We start from the raw sequence: 27022 nt of genomic DNA on the forward strand, positions 1-27022 counted from the left end.
CCCCATTGCCTTAAATAGTGTCTGGTATCTATATATATTTCTTGAATAAATGAATGAGTGAATGAGTTCATTTGGAAAAATGGGCAAAAGATATCAAGAGATAATGAATGACCAATAAAAATAGGAAAAGATGATAAAGCTTATGAATAATTGGAGAAATGCAAATTAAAACCACAATAAAATTCAGTTGATATTTCACATCCCCAGTCTGATAATACCAAGTGTTCTGAAAGGTAGGAAACAACAGGAACTCCTTTCACTATTAATGGGAGTATATGTTGGTGTATCGACTTTGGAGGACAATTTGGTCATAGAGATGATACCTCTCATCTACATGCTGTTCCTTTTGCAAATACGCTATGACCATTCCTAGGCATTCCTAGAGAATCTCTTGCACTTTTATAGAAGAGGCCCTTGCAGCAGTGTTTAAAGCAGCATTGTTTTCAATAGCAAAATCTTGGAAGCAATTTTATTAAGTCCCCATTAATAGGAAAATGTTGTATTTATATAATGGAATGCTATATAGTCAGGAAAATGAGTTTTCTAGGGGTACAAATCAACATGTATAAAACTCCACAACAAATTGTTGGTGAAAAAAGCAGGTTGCAAAAGAATACATACAGGATATGTATTTATAGACAATTTTAAACATGAAAAATAATGACGTGTTACCTAAGAATTCAAAAATGAGTAGTAAAATATGTATAAGGGAATGTGTGAGAATAATCAAGATCACATTCAGAATAGTAGCGGGTGAAGAAGGGAGATGGGATTGGCATACGTTTTGATTGTTTAGTAATTTTATGTAAATTGATAATGGATATAGAAGAGCTTATTGTATTTTTTTTACTTTTTGTATTAAATATGTCATAATATAATTTTTAAAAAATTAATCAAAAGACTGATTTAAACTGACTGAATACATATTTTTGTTTATCCAAAAAGCTATGACCTGAAAGCAGCCGTGGGTATGCCTGCCGCAGCCAAGCAAGGTGTTGCCCAAGTCACTGATTGAGAGACCTTTATTTTTCTTTTTAACTCTCCTTACTGTTACATGTCTTTCTCTTTAAACAAGAAAAACAGCCGAAAAGAAATTTTATTGCTTTGAATTTTATACGTTTTGAGAGTGGTACTTTCACAATATTTTTTATGAACCAGGGGGAGGATTGATTGGAAGAAAAGGCTACGTAGGCACACCAGGGAAAAATGACACAATGATGTGTGCAGTATATGGATGGACTGAAGAGATGGCTTTTTCTGGAACATCCACAGGAGACGTGTGTATCTGGAGAGACATCTTTCTTGTAAAGACAGTTAAAGCACATGATGGACCAGTGTTCAGTATGCATGCATTGGAAAAAGTAAGTAACCTAAATAAATTTTAAGTTAAACATAGTTTGATCATGGAGTGCAGAACATTTTCACAAGTACAGGGACACTACCTTTCTACTTAGCTGAGCTACCCAATAATAATATGTGAGCTAGAGTCTTCCTGACTGTATTTTATTCCTCTTTTCAAACTCCTGAACCCAGAGTGAAATAGGTCTGCTGTTATTAAAAAAAAGTTTAACTTAGTATTTATTAATCTTTTATTCTGAGTCAAAAATTGTTTAGGTACTTTATATGTTATCACCATATCCTGTGAGGTAGCTGTCATTATTTTTTAATAAATTTATTTGTTTTATTTGTTTATTTTTGGCTGTGTTGGGTTTTCGTTGCTGCGTGTGGGCTTTCTCTAGTTGTGGCGAGCGGGGGCTACTCTTCGTTGCAGTGCGCAGGCTTCTTATTGCGGTGGCTTCTCTTGTTGCAGAGCACAGGCTCTAGGCATGTGGGCTTCAGTAGTTGCAGCATGCAGGCTCAGTAGTTGTGGCTCACGGGCTCTGGAGCACAGGCTCAGTAGTTGTGGCACATGAGCTTAGTTGCTCCGCAGCATGTGGGATCTTCCCAGACCAGGGCTCAAACCCGTGTCGCTTGCATTGGCAGGCAGATTCTTAACCACTGAGCCACCAGGGAAGTCCCGTAGCTATTATTATTATCCCCTCTTTTTAAAGGATGGGATTATGAAGCCTCCAGGAGAAGGTGCTGAAAGTGGTAGAGCTACTTTATGGTTCTAAATTGCAAACTGTGTTTTTAAAGTCCTATTCTAAAAGTAGAATGTTTTGTGTCATGGTAAATATTTTTGCAAATTCCATGTTGGTGTTTAAAAAAACATAATGGATTCTATGCTAATTTCTGTTTTTTTACAAGCTGTAACTTTTGGCTATAAATATTCTTTCCTCCAGAGTTTTTCAATATAAAAGAAGGTTATTATTTTTTAAATATTTAGATCTTCATTAACTTAAAACTTTTACTTTTGTAGGGATTCGTAACTGGAGGGAAAGATGGGGTAGTAGCTCTTTGGGATGACTCCTTTGAAAGATGTCTCAAGACCTATGCTATAAAAAGAGCTGCTTTGGCCCCAGGATCTAAAGGTGATTTGAGATTTTGAGATTTGTAGGAAAAAAGATTAATTGCTTATTAACATGGTGGGCACTGAGGTGGAGCACGTAAGGTATATTTTTCCTTCTTTACTAGACAGGCATCAGAGTTCAGTAAGAGAAGCGACTTAACTGGATGCCAGAATCATTGCTGTCCTTTCAAAATCTATTTTCAGTGATATGCATAGTAATATATAAACAAATACAAGATTATCAATGTTAATTTTTCAAAGAAAATCGCCATGTGAGTGTCACATTTTCCACCAGTCAGGGTATTGTTTTCAAACTTGGCCTTTTGTTTCATCTTAGTGTTTTGTTGACTCTCCCTCTCTAGCCTTGCAGGCCCTTCTTCCTTTACCCTTTCTCATGGTGCGTTAAGGCACTACAGCACTCTGTCTCTGGCCTCCAGGCCTTCCTGTATGCTGTCACTTTTGCCTAGAATTTTCCCTTTCTCCTCCCTCCTGCTTCCTCCAGTTTCTTGACCATATGCTCATTTTTCAGATCTCAAACGCTGTTTCTTCTAGAATGATTCCTTACACTCCCATCCCCTCTCCCCCTCACAAAAGGTTGAATTCCCTTTTGTTCCATTTTCAATATGCTCCTCACACAAGGTCTGTTTTCCTCTTTGTGTGCTCTGTGAGGGCAGAAGCTTGGCTCTATCACGTTTACCAGTATATCTCTGAAGTCTGCCTAGGGTACAGTAAACATAAATGAATTAATCTTAAATCAAATTGAATTAAAATTACTAACCAGAATATTGTACATGCTCTAAGAGGGTCAGGAGGTGGATGAGGAGCAAATGTAAAAGGAAAATAAACAGCTGTCAGACTGGTAGTAGGGGATCTGGAATAATATAGAATCATGGAATTGTAGCATATAAATGGTACTTACTTTTGAGATTAGTAAATTGAATGATTGGGGAAAATGTGGTACATTTATTAGAATACTTAAAATATAGGAGAAAGCAACCGTGTAACATGATTTGCATTGTCAAAATAGCATCATTGGCAATATATACACCCTTGTATTATAGTAACTTCATACCTAGAAGAACATCTCCGTTTAACATTTTAGGTCTTCTCTTGGAAGATAACCCATCTATACGTGCCATATCATTAGGACATGGTCATCTTTTAGTTGGTACAAAGAATGGTGAAATACTAGAAGTGGATAAAAGTGGCCCAATAACACTTCTGGTCCAGGTAATTTTAAATGTTAATATGCTTTCTTTTCCCTTTGTATACAGTTGATTCAATACATAAGAGCCAGAAGTTGGCAGTGGTGAAAAATAATGTTAAATTATTTAGGGAAATATTTGTTAATGTTAATATTTACAAAACATAAATTTAATCATAGTTAAATGAGTAGTATCTGTAAATAATATGCACATTATCATGTAGAATAATTGCCAATATTTTCAGTAATTTCTTATTGCAAAGCAAGAAACCAATGGAAAGAAAAGCGAGTTGTAATTAATTTAACCCAGTCCATTTATTTCATATTTAATTTTATTTCTTTGAAGTACATTTGTTGACCCTAAGGCAGTTGTTTTCCTATGAAACTCTTCAGTTTAGTTCATTCTTTCTCAAGTTTCTAACTTAGAAAAGTAATAAATGAATGTACGCTAAAATTTTACTGCTGAAAACATTTATCCGTGAAAATATGTTAGTGATTTTGAAAATCCAGAAGTACACACTTTGTGTGGCAGAAATATAACATAAAACAGCAGGATCAGCTAATCCTTAACATTTCCATCAGGAATGCTGTATTAATTTTTCAGGTTTACATTTCCTATGTATATTATGGTTTTTGATACTATAAAACACAGCAGGTGAAGTAGTATTTACTCTAATGAAAAATTGTCCTCATGCAACTCTGTATAGTAACACATTTTGGGTTTGCCTTTTACCCTGAAAAAGAATTATGTTCTTTCTTAATACAGACTGATTTCTTCTCCAACCCCCCACTTCACTCCTGTTAAGACACCAAAGAGCACATGTAGATGAGAACATTGCACATGCTTTAAGGTTAACATAATATCCTGATGTAACAAGGAGAATTTGTAAGCAAATAAAAAAACATTTTATATTAAATTAACTGTCAAACTTTCATGTCTTACTCTTTAATTTCAGTCACATGATGTTCCTTTAAAGTAAAAAGATGTTAGAGTCATGGTGTTTAATGTATTTATGGTCTCTTGGAAAATATAAACGCAAATACACTTTTACAGATGAATCCATAGATGGACCTATTCAAAAATACAATTTCATAATTGTAAGAAGAGATTTTTAGAAGTCATAAATGACATTATTTTTTTAATATTTATTATAAAGTTTAAGATTTCACATATCTACTCTCTCCTAAATGTCAGGAACAAGACAGGATACCAGGTCTCACCATTACTGTCCAACATTGTATGTGAGGTCTTAGCCAGTCCAGTAAAACAAAACAAAACAGAAAACAATTAAAGATGTACATGTTGGAAGCAAATGGATGACGCTGGATGGATATCAGTATTTGCGGATATTATAACCCTATGCCTTGAATATTCAAGAGAATAAACTGAAAAATTATTAGAGCTAATTGAAGAGTCCTACAAATTGCATATATGCAAAGTCAACATGTAAAAGTCAGTAGTATTTCTACATATCGCAATGATCAGCTAACACATATGACACAAAATGGTACTCACAAAGAAAACTATATAGTAACCAGAAATAAAGATGGCTAAAAATATGCAAGACGTGTATTAAGAAAACTATAAAATTGTACTAAACGCATAAAAGCTGTAAATAAATTCTGTATGATCATAATCCATATCCTAATGAGATTTTTCACAAATTCTGGAAAGATTTTGTTTAATCATCTAGAAGAGAAACTATTCAAAAATAGTCAAGAAATTTTTGAGAAACTCTCTGTGCTAGAAATAAAGATAATATAAAACTAGTAATTAAAAGTGCGGGAATGTATGTACACAGTAGAAGTGCATTCATGTATATACCAAAAAAACCCACGTACAACAATGTTTGTAGCAGCAGTATTCTGTGGATCAGTTTGGGGACTAGCGCCTCTTAACAATATTAAATCTTCTGATCCATGAACATGGATCTCTCCATTTATTTAGATCTTCCTTAACTTTTTTCAACAATGTTCTATAGTTTTCAGTGTACATGTCTTGTAGTTATTTTGTTAAAATAACTTACCTCATATTACTTCTAATAGTTTTTTGGTGAATTTTTTAGGGTTTTCTGTATACTGTAAGAGATTATGTCATCTGCAAATAGAGATAGTTTTACTTCTCCCTTTCCAATCTGGGTGCCTGTTATTTCCTTTTCTTACCTAATTATGCTGCCTGGAACTGCCAGTACTATGTTGAACAGAAGTAATGAGAGTAAAGATCCTTGTCTTGTTTCTGATTTTAGGGAGGAAGCATCCAGTCTTTTACCATTAAGTATAATGGTAACTGTGGATTTTTCATCTTTGCCCTTTATCAGGTTGAGGAATTACTCTTTTATTCCTAGTTTGTTGCTTATTTTTATCATAAAAGATTGTGTCACATATATATGGAATCTAAAAAAAAAATGGTTCTGAAGAACCTAGAGACAGGACAGGAATAAAGAGGCAGACATAGAGAATGGACTTGAGGACACAGGGACGGGGAAGGGTAAGCTGGTACGAAGTGAGAGAGTGGCATGGACGTGTATACACTACCAAATATAAAATAGATAGCTAGTGGGAAGCAGCCGCATAGCGCAGGGAGATCAGCTCGGTGCTTTGTGTCCACCTAGAGGGCTGGGATGAGGAGGGTGGGAGGGAGACGCAAGAGGGAGGAGATATGGGGATATATGTATATGTATAGCTGATTCACTTTGTTATACAGCAGCAACTAACACAACAACCTAAAGAAATTATACTCCAGTAAAGATGTTAAAAAAAAAAAGATTGTGTCATTTGTCAAAAGCAATTAGTATATTGCATTAATTGATTTTGGGATTTTAAACCAACCTTTCATTCCTGGGACTAATCCCACTAGGTCATGGTATATAATTCTTTTTATATGTTGTTGGAATAAGTTTGCTAGTATTTTGTTGAGGATTTTAGCATCCATGTTTATAAGGGATATTGGTCTGTAGTTTTTTGTGATGTGTCTGGTTTTGGTATCAGGATAATATTGGCTCCATAAAATGATTTAGGAAGTATTCTGTCCTCTTTGATGGCCTCTTTCCCTAACCACATCCAGCTGTTAAACTCTATTAATTGCTCACTGATTATTGTTTCCAGCATTTTCCTGGAGAATAAATTCCTTTACAGGCTAAACCAATCAAATTCAGGCTTCTTAAAAGGGACAGTTCCCTAGGTTACTGTTTGAGATTTGTTCTGAAGTCAAGCAGTCTCTTCCTGTTGTCTATGAGATTTTCCTGTTTTTCCTAGACAGACTAGCTGGCCTTCATTTTAGACACGTCCAGTGAGTCTGTCAGTTGCCTCCCAATTAACTTTCATAACAACCTCCATTGTTTTCAAGAGCACCTTTAGGCTTCAACTTTTCCACGTTGTAGTAAATGAAGTCAGTTGCTTTGAAAAGAGGCTAGGAGCTGTTTTATGGCTTGCTTCTCTCTCTCTCCCTGAAAAATTTCTGATCCAGGGCTCTGTAGTTGAGGGTGAAAACAGTGGAATGCTTCCTTTTTCTGAGTGTCCGTTGCTTTAGATCTCAGTGCTCAGTTGGTGGGGAGGGAGCAAGTAGCCTCAGGTCTTCTTGAGTTGACATTGAGGCCCCAGTATTCTTACTGGCCACTGCACCTAAGATAGAGCCTCCATCTCAGAATAGGGGGTGGATAGAAGGAGGGAGCTCCCACCTCTCAGCAGCAATCACCAAGAATTTAGCCTCAATAACAGGTAGCTGGGGGAGGATGAGAAATGCTGACCCCTGCCCCTTCTGGGAAGAAAGCTCCCCTAGTGGCTGGGGAGAGAGACAACCCTTGTTCTTGGTTACATCAATCTGGTATGGAGTTTTCATGTCAGTGAGTGGGGAAGAGGGAGAAAAGGGGTGTCTCGGTTCAAATACAGCAAACTCACTGTTCTTACTGAATTTTAGCAGATTTTCTTGAGTAAATGTTTCTTCATTTGTTCTATTTCCTCGAAACCATTTCCAGAGACTTAATTTTTTTTTTTAATAATTTCTACCAGTTTCACTGGTGCACAGGTCTGCAGTACTCCCTTGCTTTGTCATGCAGGAAGTCCCTCCTGTATGACAATTATTAGCATTCCAGGGCAGCCAATTCCTATTTTCTCTACATTAAATGTTGTAGGATTTTGAAGCTAATTTTCAGCAGCAACTTGATTATATTGTAACTGTGGAGATAAAACTGTTACGAAGTTATTTTAAGGTGTATTCCAAAGATAAAGAGAAAAGTTTTATTAGATTTATCTATTATTCATTATCCTATCATTATTATATATTATTGAATGTTGTCTTCAGTTTTCTTCTAAATACAAGTATCTTTAGGTTAAATTGATCTTAACTATGTTTTATTTACAGGGACACATGGAAGGAGAGGTGTGGGGTTTGGCTACACATCCTTATCTGCCCATCTGTGCTACTGTAAGTGATGATAAGACCTTAAGAATATGGGATCTCTCTCCTAGTCATTGTATGTTGGCTGTCCGGAAACTTAAAAAAGGTAAGTGCCTCTCAGACTTGAGCATAGATCAAATTGTCACAATTATTTAACCCTCACAAATGTAAGAAAGCAATAGTAAATATATAAAAAAGACTTAAAATATTTATTCTGTGTCTACTTGCTCATGATGGTATATGAAGAAAATTAATTATACCCGGTCTTTGCTTTATGGGACCTACTATGATCATGCCTACGCTGAGTCAGTTTTTAATATCATTTTGGAAAAAAGAATATAGGATGAAAACAGAAGCTAAGTTTTCTACCCTTTATGACTATGGATTATATATAATTCAGAATCAGAAATCAGGAAGGCCTTAACTTAAAAAGGGGTAGCAGAGTTGAGAGGAGGATATTTTGGGATGAAACAGAACTGAACACATTTGTAGGAGGTAAATGAGGCTACCCTATCAATATAGAGCGACAAGAGCTTCAATTGTTGGAGCAAGACTGTTACTATTAACTTAGGCCAGATGAGGATATACAATAGCTTCAAATTTCTTTTTTTTTTTTTTTAACATCTTTATTGGGGTATAATTGCTTTACAATGGTGTGTTAGTTTCTGCTTTATAACAAAGTGAATCAGTCATACATAAACACATGTTCCCATATGTCTTCCCTCTTGCGTCTCCCTCCCTCCCACCCTCCCTATCCCACCCACTTCAAATTTCTTAGTAAAGTGGTAGGGAATATTATTTTATAGCATGAGGATATTGTAGGAGGAGCTCTGGCTGAAAAAGTTGGGAATTGTGACTGAAAGAAATGTGATAGCTTAAGCAGATGAAAGTAAGAATTGCTAGCAATGTAAAGACCAAGCTGAAGTTAGGTAACATGTTATAATTCAATCAGTTGATTTATTTTTGCTTCCTTATATTGACTTTTAAGTCAATAGAAGTCTATTCTCTTTTTCTAGTGCTGTTATTAAATATTTAACATATATGCTTAACTAAAAATCTGAAGTTAATCACAATCTCTGGAACTCTAGAGCTCTAGTCACTGTCCTTCCCTTTTTTTTCTTTTTTTTTTTTTTTGAGTTATTGATGTTCAGCATTTTCATTCTCTGGTGTGTGTGTGTGTGTGTGTGTTGTATTCTTTTGTTTTTTTCTGAAAAACTAGGGAGAATTACCAGTGGTTGTGTACATGAACTTTCGGTGTGAAGGGTTATAGTAAGATTTCAAAACCACAGTCACACCTCTTTGTGCACAGAAAACCACTGTGTCAAAAGATTCTTTCCTTCCCAAGTCCATTGGAAGTCCTGACCAGTCAGATTTGGAACACACTTGTTTTTATTACCTATCAGATTTTCTTTCCTTTTTTAAATTGAAATATAATTGACATAGAACTTTACATTAGTTTCAGGTGCACAACATATTGATCCAATATTTGTAAATACTGTGAAATGATCACCATAATAACATGACTACACATACTTACAAATTTTTTTTTATTGTGAGAAGAACTTTTTTTTTTTTTTTTTTTTTTTTTTTTGGCAGTACACGGGCCTCTCACTGCCGTGGCCTCTCCCGCTGCGGAGCACAGGCTCCGGACGCGCAGGCCCAGCGGCCATGGCTCACGGGCCCAGCTGCTCTGCGGCATGTGGGATCCTCCCGGACCGGGCCACGAACCCATGTCCCCTGCATCGGCAGGCGGACCCTCAACCACTGTGCCACCAGGGAAGCCCGAGAAGAACTTTTAAGATCTACTCTCTCAGCAGCTTCCAGCTATGCAATACTGTATTACTAACTGAAGTCACCATGCTGTACATTACATGTCTATGACTTCTTTACTTTATAGCTGGAAATTTGTACCTCTTGACCCCCTTCACCCATTTTGCCCACCCCCCACTGGCAACCACCAGTCTGTTCTCTGTATCTTTGAGCTTTTTTTTTTAGATTCCATATATAAGTGGGATATAGTATTTGTCTTTCTCTGTTTGATTTATTTCACTTAGCATAATGCCCTCAGTGCCCATCCATGTTGTTGCAAATGGCAAGAGTTTATTCTTTTTTATGGCTGAGTAATCTTACAGTGTGTATGTATGCATATATATGTATATACATACAGACATATCTATACCACATTTTCTTTATCCATTCATGCATTCGTGGACACGTGGGTTGTTTCCATATCTTGGCTATTGTAAATAATGCTGCAGTGAACATGAGGGTTGATATACCTTTTGACTTAGTGTTTTTGTTTTCTTCGGATAAATACCCAGGAGTGTAACTTTTTGAGGATCTCTGTTTGTTTTTTTAACCTCCCTTCAATTGGACATTATTATTGTTTCATGCAGTGTTTACTTAGATTTATCTATGCTTATGCATTTCTTTGTTCACCTTTTCTTCTTGTATCTCAAACTTTTTCTTTTGTCATTTTCTTCTAAAATACAGTTTTAGAATATCCATAATAAGTACTTGTTGGAAATTCTCTCATCTTCCTCTGGATGAACCAGTGGCATATAAGACTAGGACAGTGGGAGTGGTCTGTTTTGGCAGGAGAAATATTTTATCACTGACATTGCAATTCTTTAAAAGCAAAAGAAATTTTATTCAGTTTTATTGTTTTAAAATTTTTGATTGGCAATATATTGCCCCTCGGGGGAACTGTTTCCACTGCCCTGCCCTTGGTATACTACTAGTCTGAACATGTTTTCATTTTTTACTCTCATTCTTGAATGCTAATTTAACTGCTTCTAGAGTTCTTGATTCAGAATTATTATTCCTATGGTTTCCATTGTTCTCTTTTACATTGTTCTGCAGTTCTGAGGTTTAATAACATTGTGCATGTATGTGGTTTATTATTTATTTATTCTATTTAGGATTTGTTGTGTTTCCTGAATCTTTGGACTTATATCTTATATCAGACCAGAAAAAATGTCTACCAGTATTACTGGCTCCTTCTAGGAGTAGATCTTTATATTAGGTTGTAGAGAAAAGTCATGATTCTGTATTTTTGTTTTTAAATATTCTTCTATACTCACTTCATTTTTCCTTCATCATCATTAATTCAAGAGGAAGACAAGTGGATTTTCATAACCTTAAAGGGACATGTATGGTTCATAACCTTAAAGGGACATGCTGGTTGACGTAATTATAACAAAATACTGAAGTCATAGTGGTTTAAATATTATAAAACACAGTTATCTCTTTCAAACATTCAGTAAGTAAATACTGTTTTCTTCAGAAAATGAACATGCAAGGATTATGGTCCTGAGGCTTAACATTTTATAACTAAGACATTTTTTAATTTTATTTTTATTTTTGGCTGTGTTGGATCTTTGTTGGTACATGCGGGCTTTCTCTAGTTGCAGCGAGTGGGGGCTACTCTTCATTGTGGTGCTCAGGCTTCTCATTGTGGTAGCTTCTCTTGTTGCAGAGCATGGGCTCAAGGTGCGCGGGCTTCAGTAGTTGCAGCACGCAGGCTCTAGAGTGCAGGCTCAGTAGCTGTGGCGCACGGGCTTAGTTGCTCCGCGGCAGCGGCATGTGGGATCTTCCCGGACCAGGGCTTGAACCCGTGTCCCCTGCATTGGCAGGCGGATTCTTAACTATTGCACCACCAGGGAAGCCCTAAGTCGTTATAGTTAATATAAACTATCCTATGAAAATTTTGCCAAATTATCCAATTTTATGGTAACTAGTTATAGAATAACCAAAGTATAAATATGCAACATGAATTAATGTCTGAATTCTTAATGTGTATAAAGTCAGTATTTTCCAAATATTTGCTAGCCTTTGCACTTTTCTGTATAATGACATATTGGAAAATTCCTGTTAAAAACTCTTATTTATGGCTTTAGCTTTTAACTATAATCAAACCTGAATTTTTTCCTCCACCCCCACCCCCCACTACTCTTGCAACCACTAATCTGTTCTCTGTATCAGTTCATGTACCTTTTGGCATTTGTATGTCTTCTTTGAAAAAATGTCAGTTCGGATCTTTTGCTCATTTTTAAATCAATGTGGTTTTTTTGCTGTTGAGTTTTATGAGTTCTTTATTTATTTTGGATATTAGTCCCTTACCTGATATATAATTTGCAATTATTTTTCCAGTTCAGTAGGTTGCCTTTTCATTTTGTTGATGGTTTTCTTTCCTGTGCAGAAGCTTTATAGTTTGATGTAGTCCCACTTGTTTATTTTTGTTTTTGTTGTTCTTGCTTTTGCTGTCAGTCAAAAAATCATTGCCAAGATCTATGTCAAGGAGCTTAACACCTAAGTTTTCCTCTAGGAGTTCTGTGGTTTCATATCTTATATTCAAGTCTTCAGTCCGTATTGAGTTAATTTTTGTGTGTGGTATAAGATAGTGGTCCAGTTTCATTCTTTTGCATGTGGCTGTTCTAGTTTCCCAACACAGTTTATTGAAGAAGCTCTCCTTTCCCCATTGTACATTCTTGACTTCTTTTGTAAGTTAATTGACCATGTGCACATGGGTTTATTTCTGGGCTCTCTATTCTGTTCCAGTGATCTGTGCATCTGTTTTTATGCCAGTATCATGCTGTTTTGATTACTATGGCTTTGTACTATAGTTTGAAATCAGGGAGTGTGACGCCTCCAGTTTTGTTCTTCTTTCTCAAGATTGCTTTGTCTACTCGGGGTATTTTGTAGTGCCATACAAATTGTAAGATTATTAGTTCTGTATCTGAAAACTGCCAGTGGAATTTTGATAGGGATTACATCGAATCTCTAGATTGCTTAGGGTAGTGTAGATATTTTACTAATCCATGAGCATGGATTGTCACACACCTGTTGATAGACATTATAAAGTTCCATAGGAATTGTGGGTTCAACTCTGTGCCTTCTAGGCCCTCAGCCTCTTTCTCCTCCAATGTAGTGTGTTTCAAAATAAGAAATCATCATCATACATATTTTTTTGTATTGTATATGTCAAACCAAACTGTCAACCAGTTATTTTATCTTCTACAGCAGAATTGCCTCACAGTCAATTAGTTATGTACCAAAGATGTTTGCGGCAAAATGTCTATGGCAAAGAAGCTTACAGCAAAAATACTTGATATGATTAGATATAATAGTGAGAAGAACCATTCCCACCTCCACCTCTTGATTTCCAGACCCATGTATTCTGCCTGTGAGGTAGACAGCACCATATAATGGTCTATGCTGTGAAGCATATACCACATCCTATAAGACAAAACTCTGGTCTTTCAAGATACTGTTTCCCAAAAGGTGCTATAAATTAGTTTTCAGTAAGCCATTCCATCATTCTGTTAGTAGCCCTCGGTGGGTGATGAGGGTATGTGATAAAATTAGTTAATTCCATGGGTATGAGCTGAATGCTGCACATCCTTCGCTCTGAAATGAGTTCCTTTATCAGAAACACGGAATTCAGTGATGGTGGATAAGGTATCCTGTGTGTCCACAGGTGGTGGTGCTAGCAGAAGCACTGTGAATAGGGAAGGTGAATCCAAAGTTCATGTGTATTCCAGTGAGGATGACTCTTTGTCCTCTCCATAATGGAAGAGGTCCAATGTAATCAGCATGCCACCAGGTGTCTGGCTAGTTTCCCTGGGGAATGGTGCCATATCAGAGGTTCAGTTGGTCTCTACTGTTAGCAGGTTGGACACTCAGCAGTAGTGGTAGCAAGATCAGCCTCTGTAAAGAAAAGTCCATGTTTTTTTAACCCGAGCATAGACTCTGTCCTTGCCACCTTTGGCTCACTAAGCAAGTGCTAGCTGGCTAGGAAAAGAGGCTGCCTGATGTCCATAGAGCATATTATTTTGACCATTATTGAGAACCTCCTCTGCAGTGGATGCCCTTATTGGGCTTTCCCTAGGCCACAAAAATCTTCACAGCCTATGCCCTTTCTGAGAGTTTTACGCACAAATCTATTTTCTAGATTTCCTTGTCTCTGATCTTCCAATCCTGTTTCTTCCATCCCTGATTGTTCATTCAAATAGTTAACAGTGGCTAATGAATCAGTGTAAATCTGTCTATCTAGTTGTCTCTCACTACAAAAGTGGTAAACCAGATGTACTGCTTGAAGGGCTGCCCGCTGGGAAGTTTTACTTTTACTGCTGTCCTTCAGGGTCACCCCTGAGTGGGGCTATGATGCTTTCAGGCAGGTACCAACATATTGTGTTGGAACATCTGTAAGTCTGGCTCGGATTTTTTCTTCCTCAGTCAGCTGATCATAATGAACACCTATGAGGCCATAGGTGTAGATTGAGAGAGAGAAGAGGCCTTGCACTATAGGATTTATTGCTGAAAGATTCTGAGCCACCTGTTGTTCATATAAATTACTTGTAACTTCCAGATCTCTCTAAGCCTGGTCTTTTCTATTCTGTGTCCAGTTGATGACAGATTGCTGTTGTGTACACCCAGTCAGTGGCTAGGTTGGTCATGTAGCTTTCAGTTCATGAAAGAAAGCTCAGGACATACAGTCACCTGATATCCCATAGTTAGGCATTTACTTACTGTCTAATAAGACCTAGTAGCAATCCAGAAACTACTTCTCAAAAGGAAAATAGTTATCTGTAAAGGAGGGCATGGAATTTCTCCCAGTCCGAAGTATGCTTCTTTGGTAGCTTTCCAGAGGTTCCATACAGCATCCCTATTTACTATAGACACTTGGAGTATCATTGAATCTGCTTGATCATAAGACCAAAGTGGACGATCAGCTTGCCTTCTCTTGTTCTGGTCCCCACTGGAAGCTTATAAGTGGCTTGATAGATGGAGAGAGCAGCTCACTCAAATGTGGTATGTGTTGCTTTCCAAAAGGCCTACCAAGCATTCTGCTCCTTTTGTTCGTGGTAGGTGATGGGAGGTGTAGCAACTTGTCTTTCAGTTGGAGGGAATGTCTTGACATATTCCAGATCATTGGATCCACAGAAACTTCACTGAGGTGGCAGGGTTCCTGAATTTTTGTGGGAATTACCTGCCACTCTCTTGATTCACTTCTGTCTTACTAAGGCATCTAAAGTATTATGCTTGTTGCTTCCTGCTCCCCAGATCCATTCAGCATAATGTCATCAATGTAGTGGACCATTGAGATGTTTTATGGAATGTCAAGATGATCAGGATCTCTGTGGACTGTATTATGGCAAAGAACAGGAGAGTTGAAATAGCCCTGAGGCAAGGATTTGAAGGTGTCCACAGATACAAGCCAGGTAAAAGCAAACTGCTTCTGGTGGTCTTTACAAATTGGTATGGAGATAAAAGCATTAACCAGGGCAATAACTGCAGCGAAATGCTAGGGACTGTGTTAATTTGTTCTAGTAAAGATCTGGAAGAGTAGCTTCAATTGGAATCATAACCTGATTAAATTTATTATCCAGAGTTATTAGCTAAAATCCATCTTATTTCAGTACAGACCAAACAAGCAAAGATGATGTGATAGGTATTCTTACCCCTGCATATTTCACGTCCTTGGTAATGTCACTGATTTTTGCAATTCTCAGGCTTATGGTTTTGTTTCTGGTTGTCTTAGTAGAGAGGAATTTCCAGGGGTTTGTACTTACTTCTTCCTGTTGTAATGACCCTTACCCCATGGATCACAGAGCCAGCCGTAGAGCATTCTACAGGTTGCCAGGTATATCTATTCAACTTCAGGAATTGGGTGGGGTCCACAGACCACCTGGGTCCACTATGATTCAAAATTGGACTTAGATTCCATCTATCACATGATCACCATAAGGCCCCACTTTTACTGCTTGTACAACAGCAGCTTTTAGTGTTCTTAAGAACTAGTGTCAGTTCAGAGCCCATGTCCAGTAATTCCTGAAAGTTTGGATCTTTCCTTTCCTTCAGTTCACAGTCATTCTACTAAGCGGCCACAGATCCTTGGAGAAAGATTTATGTTATACACTTGTGACAGTGCTACAGGGTTCTTCCTCATTGGAACTTGGCCCTCCTTCAATCAGGGGGCTCTGAGTATATGAATTGGCTTAGGTCTGAAAACTGGTTGAGAAACTGTGACTCTCCATTGTGGTGATTTAAGTCAGGTGTTTTAGCCACCAGGTCTGGAGTTTTTCCTACTTATAGATCAAACACTAATCTAGTAAGTTACTTATTTTGTTCCTGGAGACACGATGATTAATTAGCCACCAACAGAAATCTCCACAGGCCAGCACATTCTGGTTATTAGTACATCCCTGCTGCCCTTTTTGATAAAATAATCTACCTTATTTTTGTTGGTTAAGTGCTGCTGCTTGACCTCTGCTTCTCCAGGATTATCTTTTGAATCAGGGAGCCCATATTAATGGTGACATTTCCCATTCCTGACCTTTATGGGAGGACAGTCACAGAGCTTTTCAGTGATGCAGGTGCTGCCCTTAATTAATGTATTTCTCAGTGCTTTCATGAAGGGACTATTTTCTAGACTTTTTCAAGGGATGTAATTGATGGGAGGGTATGCAGTTTGCATGTGAAAAATCTCCTCCAACATTCTTACCTCCCTAGGGTTTTGGATTTCTTCCCGTATATCAGAGGTCAGCCCATACATCAACTCCAGCCCACCTCCTGATTTTATAAATCAGGTTTTATCAGAACACAGCCATGCTCATTCTTTCATGTGTTGTCTAGGTCTGCTATTGCACTACAGTAGCAGAGTTGAGTAGTCTGCAAAGCTGAAAATATTTACTCTCTGGTCCTTTAAGAAGTTTGCCAACCTCTGCCTTAGGGCATGCTGAGATTTGATCCGAGTTAGGGGTCTAGTGACAGCAAAGGAATGATTGTGATGGTTCTTCAGAAGGTTAAGCATCCTCTGCAAGGCATCTGTTTCAGAAGGTGTGTGTTCTCAGACACTGGAGAGGAAGCTATTTGCATTGGCCAGTGAAACTCCAAATAACTCAGAAGTTCAAGATTCTCAGTTTTGTCTGAGTCCAGCCAGATGCTCCCACTCCACGGTTAAGGGTTCTCTTCCCAATCAGCGGCCTAACTTTCACACAAGAAAACTTGGTGAGTGTGTGAATTCAATTGACATTGTAAATATTCAGCAATATCAGCCCTGTCAGAAATTCTTCTAGGTTTGTCTTGGAAGTTCTCTACTCAGACCATGACTCGTGCTGAGAGTTTAAAAGAACCTGCGCTTGTTACTTCTTTCTGTAAATGCTCTGTGTATTCAGTGTAATCTTTTGTACAAACACAGAACTTGTGGTCACCATTATTGTTGTAATGGTCAAGGGCAGCAGCCGCTTGGACTCCCAGGGCACTCAGCTTCAGTGGATACTTCACAGTCAACCACAGGAGATAGCTTCGTTAATTGTTATGTCAGTGCATACCTTGGATTGCTAGCATCCATTTCCCATTGACAAGGGCTCAGCACTATGCTCAAGCCCAAAGAAAGGCATGACTAAACCAGTTCTGCAAACCCCATCTTTAATGGTCTGTCTCCTGTGACCACTTCAGTACCAGTTCTGTATCAATCAGAGACAGAAACCACCCCAGTAATTTGAACAGGGAAAATTTAATATGGAGTGTTAGCTAATGAACGGTGATTTAACTACTAAAAGGTGTGAAAGAGGATTCTAAGGGGTATAGAAGTAGCAGATGCAGAAAGCAGCTACTACCCATAGGGCTAGTGGATGGTGATCAAGGAATGAACTTACAGGGTGGACCCTCCCCTCTTCCCCCAGGCTGAGATTCAGATCTCTTTGGAGAGGGCGTAGGTGCCTCAGGAACATACAACCTGCCAGTGGAAAAGAAACTTGCCGGAGGGCTGATCTAGGAGATCTGCTATGATGGCAGAGAAACCCCCCTGTTCCCCCAGTTCCTGTCCGCTAATTGATCCACTGGTTACAGCACAGCAGAAGGAAGAAAAGTCCCTTCCTTCTTCTTTGGCCTTGCAGGAACCCTCCAGCACCCTCTACTGGCCAAAACCAAGTCAACTGGCAATGGAAAAATGTCCATAGGGTCCTGCTCCAGTAATCATATAGCAGGAACAAGGAGGGTGGATTTGGAGCTGAGAGGCAATAAATTAATATCAGGCCTTCTCCAGTTTCATGGCTATAACTGCTATCTGTGTGCTGTTACCTCCCTTATGTATATCTCTAGCCTGTATATATCTTTTCCCTTGAACTCCAGAGAAGTATTAATGTATCAAACTGGCTCCTTGATGTCTTCATTTGAACTTCTCACAGGCATTCATAACAGGTACAAAACCAAACACTTGTACCTCCCCTAGTTTTTCCCATCTCAGCAAATGACATCATCAATCAAACGAAAAAATAGCCTCTACTTTTCTCTTTTTCCTACTTTACTCCCAGTTGGTCAAGGTCCTGCCATCTCTTTCTTCAAAATATATACAAATCCTACCATTTCTCACTACCTCCACTGCTGCTACCCTGCTTCAGGTCACCATCATCTCTTGACTCTTAAGTATCAGAAATCACATCCTAGATTTCTAATGTATGCTTGATAATTACATGACTGCTTATTCTCAGTTCATTCTATAACTTTACATTCTATAACAGGTGTACCCTATCCCTCCCACTCCAAACTTTATGCAAGACTTCAAAAGCCTTAGGGCTTTGAATATGCCTGCTACATCCCTTGCCGTCAAGTTAAGCCCATTTTTTGTGTTTGCCAATACAGCATTCACCCTTATTTTTTTTTAATTAATAATATTAACATCACTATTTCTTCATGTATAGTTTTGAAATATGTATAAATCTTCCGAGCTTAAACTGATAATTGCCTATTGTCAGATTTTTTTTTAATTTGAAAACATTTTTATAAAGATGACCTTATTTCTTAAATTTCTGTTTTGTTGGATAGAAACTACTAAGGTAGCAAACTCCCCGAACAACAACTTTTCCACATATATCATTGACTTTTTATGTTAGTCATCTCTCATTCTTTTCATCAGCTTAATTCCTTTTAAGGTAAATATCAGTACTCACTTTTGTTACATTCAGAAAAGGAAATGGTTTGTATTAACTCACGCTTGGAATGCCATACCATTGATCTCAATAGAAAACTTTATTATCTGCATCTTTATTTCTTTCTAATATTGATTAGAAACCATAATAAATATAGGAATCCTCTTTGAAATTAAAATTTCCTTAAGCATATACTTTTTTTTTTAATAAAAGGAAATTACCTGATACATGCTCTCTTTCTCTTTTAGGTGGGAGATGTTGCTGTTTTTCTCCTGATGGTAAAGCTTTAGCTGTAGGTCTCAATGATGGAAGTTTCTTAATGGCAAATGCAGATACTCTGGAGGATCTTGTATCTTTTCACCACAGAAAAGACATTATTTCAGATATTCGATTTTCACCAGGTAAGATTTCATTGAAATCATACTTGATTATTAACTTGAGTATGGCAGTGAATGTATCAATGTGTGATTTTTATTAACTGTTATTTTATCTCAGAATTTTAGTTTTTTACTAGAAGAGGCAGTATAATGAGAGGTAAAAGCCCTATATTAGATCAGTGGCAAAATATCTGGCTTAGTGCCAATTCTGTCCCTAAATTTTCTGTGTGACTTGGGCCAAGGCATTTCTTTGAGCTTCATTTTCCTCATTTATAATGTAAGACAGATTGGATAACTGTTTTCATTATATTCTTAATGCTTTTGAAATTACATGAGTTTTGCTTCTTCAATTTCCATATATTCATTACCAATGACAAAACCTACTATAATACAGGATTACTAATGTTAAGGCAAAATTTACTTATGTTGGCTTACTTATATTTTTTGTAAATTTAGAGATTTTCTTTTTTTTTCTGGTTACATGCAAAGAATATGAAAATTACTTTGTATATAATTTTTGATATTTTCTTTCCACTGAACTACCTCACTACATTAAAATTTTATTTAATTGTGTTAATTATAATATACATGAAAATGTTACCATTTGTCGTTTGACTCATATGTCTTGTTATAACTTAGGAAACATCTAAGAGTTCCTCCAAAAAAAAATTAAGAAAATTGACCCTAGTTGTAGAGTGTAAAAAATATTTCTAAGGGTAGAAAATTTCAAGCAAATATGTTTCTATTACAGGTTCTGGGAAATATCTTGCTGTAGCATCACATGATAGCTTTATAGATATATACAACGTAATGAGTAGTAAACGAGTAGGAACATGCAAAGGCGCTACCAGTTACATAACCCATATTGATTGGGATGTTAGAGGTAAGACTCTAAATAACTTACTATTTGATAAAAGTTTCATTTGACTTAGTATAGCTATTTTGGAGAAACAAGTAATTCAACAGATGAGTTCAAAAGCATTGTGAAAAACAAACGTTATTCTCAAAATGATTTCCATTACTTTATTTCACACCTAAAGATGAATGCTGTGAGTTTAGACTTTGCAATACTTCTAATGTAATTCAGATGATAGTACAGTAAGTGATAAATTCTTTAATTTGTAAAGTAATTTAAATATTATACAAATTTTTTTCAGTCATTTGTCCTGGTTTTGTCAGATGAGCTTGATATAAATAGTAACTGAAATTTTGGAAAATAGTTATGTTAATGAGGATTTTTTTTTTTTAATAACAGTATTTGCCCCCACTTTTTTTTTGGCCTCGCCCCACGGCTTGCGGGATCTCAATTCCCCAACCAGGGATTGAACCCAGGCCACAGCAGTGAAAGCCTGGAATCCTAACCACTAGACCACCAGGGAACTCCCAGTTTTAATGTAATTTTCCCAGCATTCAATAAAATACATTCCCTAAAATTGTCATAGTTGTATAACATACAGAATTTAATGAGTATCTGTTTTTTAGCAGAATGCGTGGCATATGGCAATGTTTAATAATTTAGATAAATGCTAAATATTTTAAATGCTCCATTTTAGGAATTTTTGTTTCAGATAGTCACCTATATAAATCTCGTGTTGTAAATTGAAGTTTTTCCAAATGTAGTTTAACAAAATACTCTTTAAAAAAAGGTTTCAAATTTTATTTCTAGGATTTTTACGAGTAGGAATATGCAAAGGCACTACCAATTACATAACCCATATTGATTGGGATGTATAACAACAGAAATAGTTCACATATACACACACACACACACACAAATTAAGCCATTTATGTTTATTTACGTTATTATATATATGGTTGACTGCAGAGGGTTTAAGCTTAATTTTTCCCATAAAAGTTAAATATCATACTAACTGTATATGTATTTATATTTTATATATGTGTATATTTTAAAATTTTTTTTTAAGGGAAGCTTTTACAGGTCAACACTGGTGCTAAAGAACAGTTATTCTTTGAAGCTCCCAGAGGGAAAAAACAAACCATCCCCAGTGGAGAGGTAGGAAGATAGTAGTGCTTGTAATGTTGATATGACAGAAAGTGGTTAGAAAGCTGATGCCTATCTGGGTAAAGGAAGAGATTCTATATTAAGAAAAGAAATAAATTGCTTGCTTGTATGTCTAGCTCTTCTCTAATTACTTTCCTCAAAGGATAAGAAGCATGCAATAGCATGTAAAAGACATGCCATCTAAGATTGGAGTACTGCATGTCTGTCAGATCTTTTGGAACCCATGTGCCTAAGATGCTTATTGGCAAATTCTCGTTTGAGGGGGAAAAAAAAGAAAAAAATGTGTTTGGTTTTGTGGCTGATATATTAGCAAAATTTTTTGACATGGCCAAGGAAGAGAAGCTAAACAAATATAACGTGAAAGTAGCTTAATAAGGAGAGGGACTGTAAGTAAAATTCTTAATTTCCAGTAATGATTAATTGGAAAATATGCTTATAAACTATTAGTAGAAGTTTAGACATGAAGTGTAAGAATAAATTTCTTGATTATTCTAAAAGCAGAAAAAGTCTTATATATTATCACTGTACGTTCCGCATCTAGAATACACAGTGGATATATAATAAATACATCTTGAATAATGTTATGTTAAAATTTTTCTGTAGGAACTAGTGGACTTGGGAAGCTACAAAACCAAGACAGCTACTAATTTGTTTAACTGTTTTTATTAAAATTTTTAATTTATTTGTGACATATATTAATTACAAAGAAAAATATTCAGATTTTTTGTTGTTAATTTTTTAGGGTTAGATGTTATAACCTTAGAGCATTTTTTTTTCTTTTTTAGGTAGAAAAAATTGGTTGGGCATCATGGACAAGTGTGCTTGGTTTATGTTGTGAGGGAATTTGGCCAGTAATTGGAGAAGTCACAGATGTAACTGCCTCTTGCCTCACCAGTGACAAAACAGTCCTAGCTACTGGGGATGATTTGGGATTTGTGAAGTTATTTAGATATCCTGCTAAAGTATGTGTTTTTCTTTAATTCTCCTAATGATCATAATTATAAAAATGGTTAAAGTAATGCCCTTTCATAGCATTTCTTTTTATAATATGAATATTACACATGGAATATGTAATGTTGTAATATGAAAGGTTCAGAATTACGTTTCCTATTCTTGACATCATATTTATAGCTTTTATCTATAGATAAAAAGTATTAGCTATAGATAATAGTAGTATTATAATTTATGAAGTAGTAGTATAATTTATGATCCTATGCCTTAAGTTATATATTATATTGTACAGTTTCTCAGTATTGAGGAGTATCCATAGCCCTTTTAGAAGAAACATTCTTTTAGCCCTAATATTAAAGAATTTTAGTATTCTTTTGATTACATATATACCATTAACAGGAAATATAAACTTTTGATATTTACAACTGTAACATTTAAAATGTTCTAACAAATTAAATACAAAATACTATAAATGACACTGCCTATAAAGTCAAAATAACTTTGGTTTAATGTGAATGAGTGATGTTATTTTCCTAAAACCAAACTGTAGAGATTCTTTGGAATGTGCATGCCCATGCTACTGTGTGCTGTGTGATGACTAAATTCTTTTGTTGCTTTCCTTTATTCAAACCACTGGGAAACATTAGGCTTTCACTTAGCACAAAAATAAAATTCATATATCAAGTATAGATGCATTTATTTCTTAATTGTCACAAATTCAAATATATGTTGTAATCTAGTACCAACATGGACATAAATATAAATTTGAAATATGGCACTGAAATCGTGATATTCAGTGCATGGTGGTCTTAATTAACTGCTCATATGAATATTTTTAGATCAGCATCAAAATGAAAACACAAGTTTAAAAATTCCTGTAGAGAACTCAGGCACCCAAGAAAATATTTCACAAATCCCTGTTTTAGATACACTTAAGTAGTAGTATCTTCTGTATAAGAAAGTGTTCCAATAGAACATTTATTAGTCAAAAACATCATTCTCAATATTCTAGATGGTATAGGAACCTTAAAAATACGTTCTAGGATATTGGTCTGCAGATTCCTTCTTCACCTTACTGTAGCAAGAACCACAAAATCTTAGGGAAGCTACCTTCTTACAGTGTTTTGATGACAGATTCACCTTCTATTTCAGCTAATTTTTATTAAGAGTCTTCATTTCCAAAGAATTCACTGATTTAGCTATTACTGTGTTTTGTATATTTAAGACATTTCTTATTTTAACACCCTTGAAAAGATGTCCATCTAAAACCTGCTTATGATATGTTGATCTGAAATTTACTTATGAAATTTGGTAATGCTAGTGTTTAGATTTAAAAGTTGCCAGTATCTATAACTTGGATTTTTCTTCATATTTACAAGAAAAATACATTCCTATGTGTAACATCTGCTTATAAACAAAAACAGTAATGAACTACGATGAAAGATATTTACTTGGGTATATACCGAAATGTTTGCTAATTACTTTTTGTTAATATGGCCGTGCTCTATGTACATAGGCATTTATATACTGATTTTCCCAGTTATTGTGTCTATTTCCAACAATATGTCTGCTTAGCCATTGTTCTAACAGATATGTACTATTCCAAAGATATCCACTGTAATTAGCTATTGCTCTGTTGAATATTTAAGGTATTTAAAATGTTTCACTGCTATAAGTAAATACTGTAGCAACTATTTTTTGCACAGAAAATGTCTTAGCATAGATCTCTTAAAGAGGGATTGGTGAGACAAAGGTCAGCATTTTCATGCTTTTCAATGTAGAATGCCAAGTTGATTTCCAAAAAAGTTATGCCCATAGTACCAGCAATGTGCAAAACTACTAGTTTTATCCTGTCCTCATCAGGTTTGGGAATTGTTATTTTTTATTTTAGTGAGTTTCAGTATTTTCTTTTTTTTTTTTTTTACAAGGTGCCTTGTAATGATTAATTTCTAATCACAGATTAAGAAATAAATTCAAAATTATAACAATGTTTTCAAGTAATAAAATTTCTCAGAAAGATTTTTTGAATTTTTTTTTTTACCTTTAGGGAAAATTTGGAAAGTTTAAGAGGTATGTGGCCCATAGTACACATGTCACAAATGTGCGCTGGACTTTTGATGACAGCATGTTGGTTACCTTAGGAGGTACAGATATGTCTTTAATGGTTTGGACAAATGAAATGGAGGGATATCGAGAAAAAAGGCCTTGTGATAGTGAAGAATCTGATATAGATTCTGAAGAAGATGGGGGTATGTCATTTTAAAATATTTTAGTTTAACGAAAACATAGAAAAAATTTAGCACAACTGATTTAAACTGTGGAAGTTAAATAAGTAATAATAATACTTGAATAATTGTGGTTTTAGTCCTTTCGGTCTATTTAACAACAGAATTTGTTTTGTGAATCAAAAACAACAGGCTGTCATATACTAATAACTTAGATATTCTTCATTTACCAATGAATGATAATCATACTTTAAATTAGTACTGTTAAAATAAATTTATAGCATTGAGCCTCATACTTTAATTTTGGTTTTTTCCTAATATACCAGTAATACCAGCTCATTACAGAAAAATTAGAAAGTGTGTTTTCAATAAAAAATAAACACAGCATCCATAATTTGGCCACTTGGAGGTAATCTCTGTTGAGCATTTGGGGTTACCCATAGGGGTATGTGCATTTATATACATTATATTGTTTTAACAAAAATGATATCATATTGAGTTTATTTTTTGTAGCTTGCTATTATCACTTAGCAATACTTTGAGAATTTTATCATTAAATATTCTTCTACATCATTTTTACTGGCTGTATGTTATTGCATAATTTGATTATAACACAGTGTATTAAACTTATTTCATATTGTTGAACATCCTTGTATCCAATTTTTAAGATCATAAGTGAGCTCCTCAGTTATAAAATAGAGAATAATTCTTATATTTTGATGTTAGGCTATGACAGTGATGTCACAAGGGAGAATGAAATCAGTTACACCATCAGAGCCTTATCAACAAATATTCGCCCAGTGTTTGGAATCAAGCCTCATTTGCAACAAAAAGAACCCTCAGTTGATGAGAGGTAACAATCAAGTTTAAAACTAGATGAAGAAAAAGATATTGGTATTAAAACTTGAATTGATTGTTTAACTGAATGAATTTTTGCAAAAACTCAGTAACAGTGGTACTCTTGCATTTTACAGTTCCCAGCACCTCTTAGAAAGCATGTTTGTCCTTAAATACTTTTTGGTAATGACACTGTCTTTTGCAAGTAGCTTAGGGAATGATGCTACATATAAAGTCTATATGATTAAAGGAATCTTATTTGCTAACTTTTATAAATATATGTGATAGGGTTTCAAGAAGTAATACAAATTGAATCCAATACCTATTATGTTTTAGGAAGCACATGAGCAGAGAGATGATTAAATTTTTAAAAGGCCTTTTTATCCATGTGCCTTTTTGATCAAGGATAGAAAGTCATTATTTTAAAATTTTTCCAAAAAGGCAAGTTGAAGTATAGCTTGTCTCTAATGGGAATTATTGGTCTTTGTCTAGAATCAGCAAATCAAAAGTAAGGCTATGTGCACTGCAGTTTTATGAGGAAAGAGAGAAACTGTGAGCCTGATGCTTTTAAAATCATTAGAGAAGATAGAAAGCAATAAAGAGGCATATGGATCAGTGAATGGCATGGATTTCAGAAATGAAGAGGTTTTAAGAAATGATAAAGGAAAAATTATTCAGAAACTACATTGAAGAACAAAGAAGCAGTGGGAGGTAGGAACAGCAGTGACCTCTTCTGTAGAAAGCTGTGATGAGGAAAATGTTATTATAAAAAGTTAGTATTTGAGGGAAAAGCTAAAAATGAAAGGGAATTCATTCACAGTGAACAGAATTTGTGGAAAATTCAAGTGAATGTATAGTTAGTGAGGATAGTGCTAAAGACCATTGGAGCCCAGCTAGATAGAAATAATATTAAAAGAAAGCATTGGCAGAGGAATTTGAGTTTGCACCTATGGATTTAATATCCAGGGAAAAGAATGAAGTTGGAAGGGTGAGATACATGTTATTGATGGAAAAGGGGGGAGAACTAGAGATGCTGTTGAACTGAAATTCTAGGTAGAAGGTTGAGGTCATGATGCCTCCACAGCTCCTCTTCCAGGTGCCCCATTTGCTGATGGTGGTATACCTCAGATAATAGCAATGGGGGGTCACCTTACAGAAAGAGGGTAGACAGTGATTATCCGTTTATTCATCACTTATAAAGAGGCAAGTTATTAAACTAGAGGTATGTTTTTTAAAAGCTGAGCAAGGTTGAAATGACTTGGTAGAAGGCTACGTCATATAGTGCAAACGACATGGTTTTTGGAATCAGATAAATGGGTTAAAATATTCATTTTTATCATTTGCCAGTTGTGTGACCTTGAGAAACCATTCTCTCTGAGCCTCAGTTTCCACAAAGGAAAAATAAGCATTATAATCCCCAATTTATGGAGTACTTCATGAAATGAAATAATGTATATAAGAATTTAAGTAGTAAGTCTTCACTCGCCCCTTCCTTGGAATAAAATACAAGGTAACCTAAGGAGATACCTGGTTAATACTGACACACTTCCTTTTTATTGAATTGAATTTCATTTCATTTCAGGCCGCGCCGCATGGCTTGGGATTGAACCCAGGGCCACGGCAGTG

General features: G+C 35.8%; 1 protein-coding gene across 5 annotated transcripts in view; it reads left to right on the forward strand.

The window, feature by feature from the left end:
- The window catches only part of EML5 (EMAP like 5), a 166215-nt gene that overhangs the window by 95270 nt on the left and 43923 nt on the right, over positions 1 to 27022 (forward strand). For 4 of the 5 annotated variants that reach the window (XR_010941171.1, XM_067728372.1, XM_067728358.1 and 1 more), the window contains exons 18-27: positions 1159 to 1361; positions 2360 to 2471; positions 3552 to 3679; positions 8014 to 8155; positions 19232 to 19384; positions 20112 to 20243; positions 21286 to 21374; positions 22169 to 22345; positions 24382 to 24583; positions 25286 to 25412. Coding sequence is in view for 4 of the 5 variants with exons in the window: in XM_067728372.1 (XP_067584473.1) it covers positions 1159 to 1361; positions 2360 to 2471; positions 3552 to 3679; positions 8014 to 8155; positions 19232 to 19384; positions 20112 to 20243; positions 21286 to 21374; positions 22169 to 22345; positions 24382 to 24583; positions 25286 to 25412 (1465 nt within the window). In the remaining variant the exon portion in view is untranslated. Of the gene's footprint in view, positions 1 to 1158; positions 1362 to 2359; positions 2472 to 3551; positions 3680 to 8013; positions 8156 to 19231; positions 19385 to 20111; positions 20244 to 21285; positions 21375 to 22168; positions 22346 to 24381; positions 24584 to 25285; positions 25413 to 27022 lie in introns of those variants that run through there. The other variant, XM_067728383.1, reaches the window with a different exon arrangement.

This window comes from Pseudorca crassidens, chromosome 1 (genome assembly GCF_039906515.1).
Source record: "Pseudorca crassidens isolate mPseCra1 chromosome 1, mPseCra1.hap1, whole genome shotgun sequence".
Lineage (NCBI taxonomy): Eukaryota > Metazoa > Chordata > Mammalia > Artiodactyla > Delphinidae > Pseudorca > Pseudorca crassidens.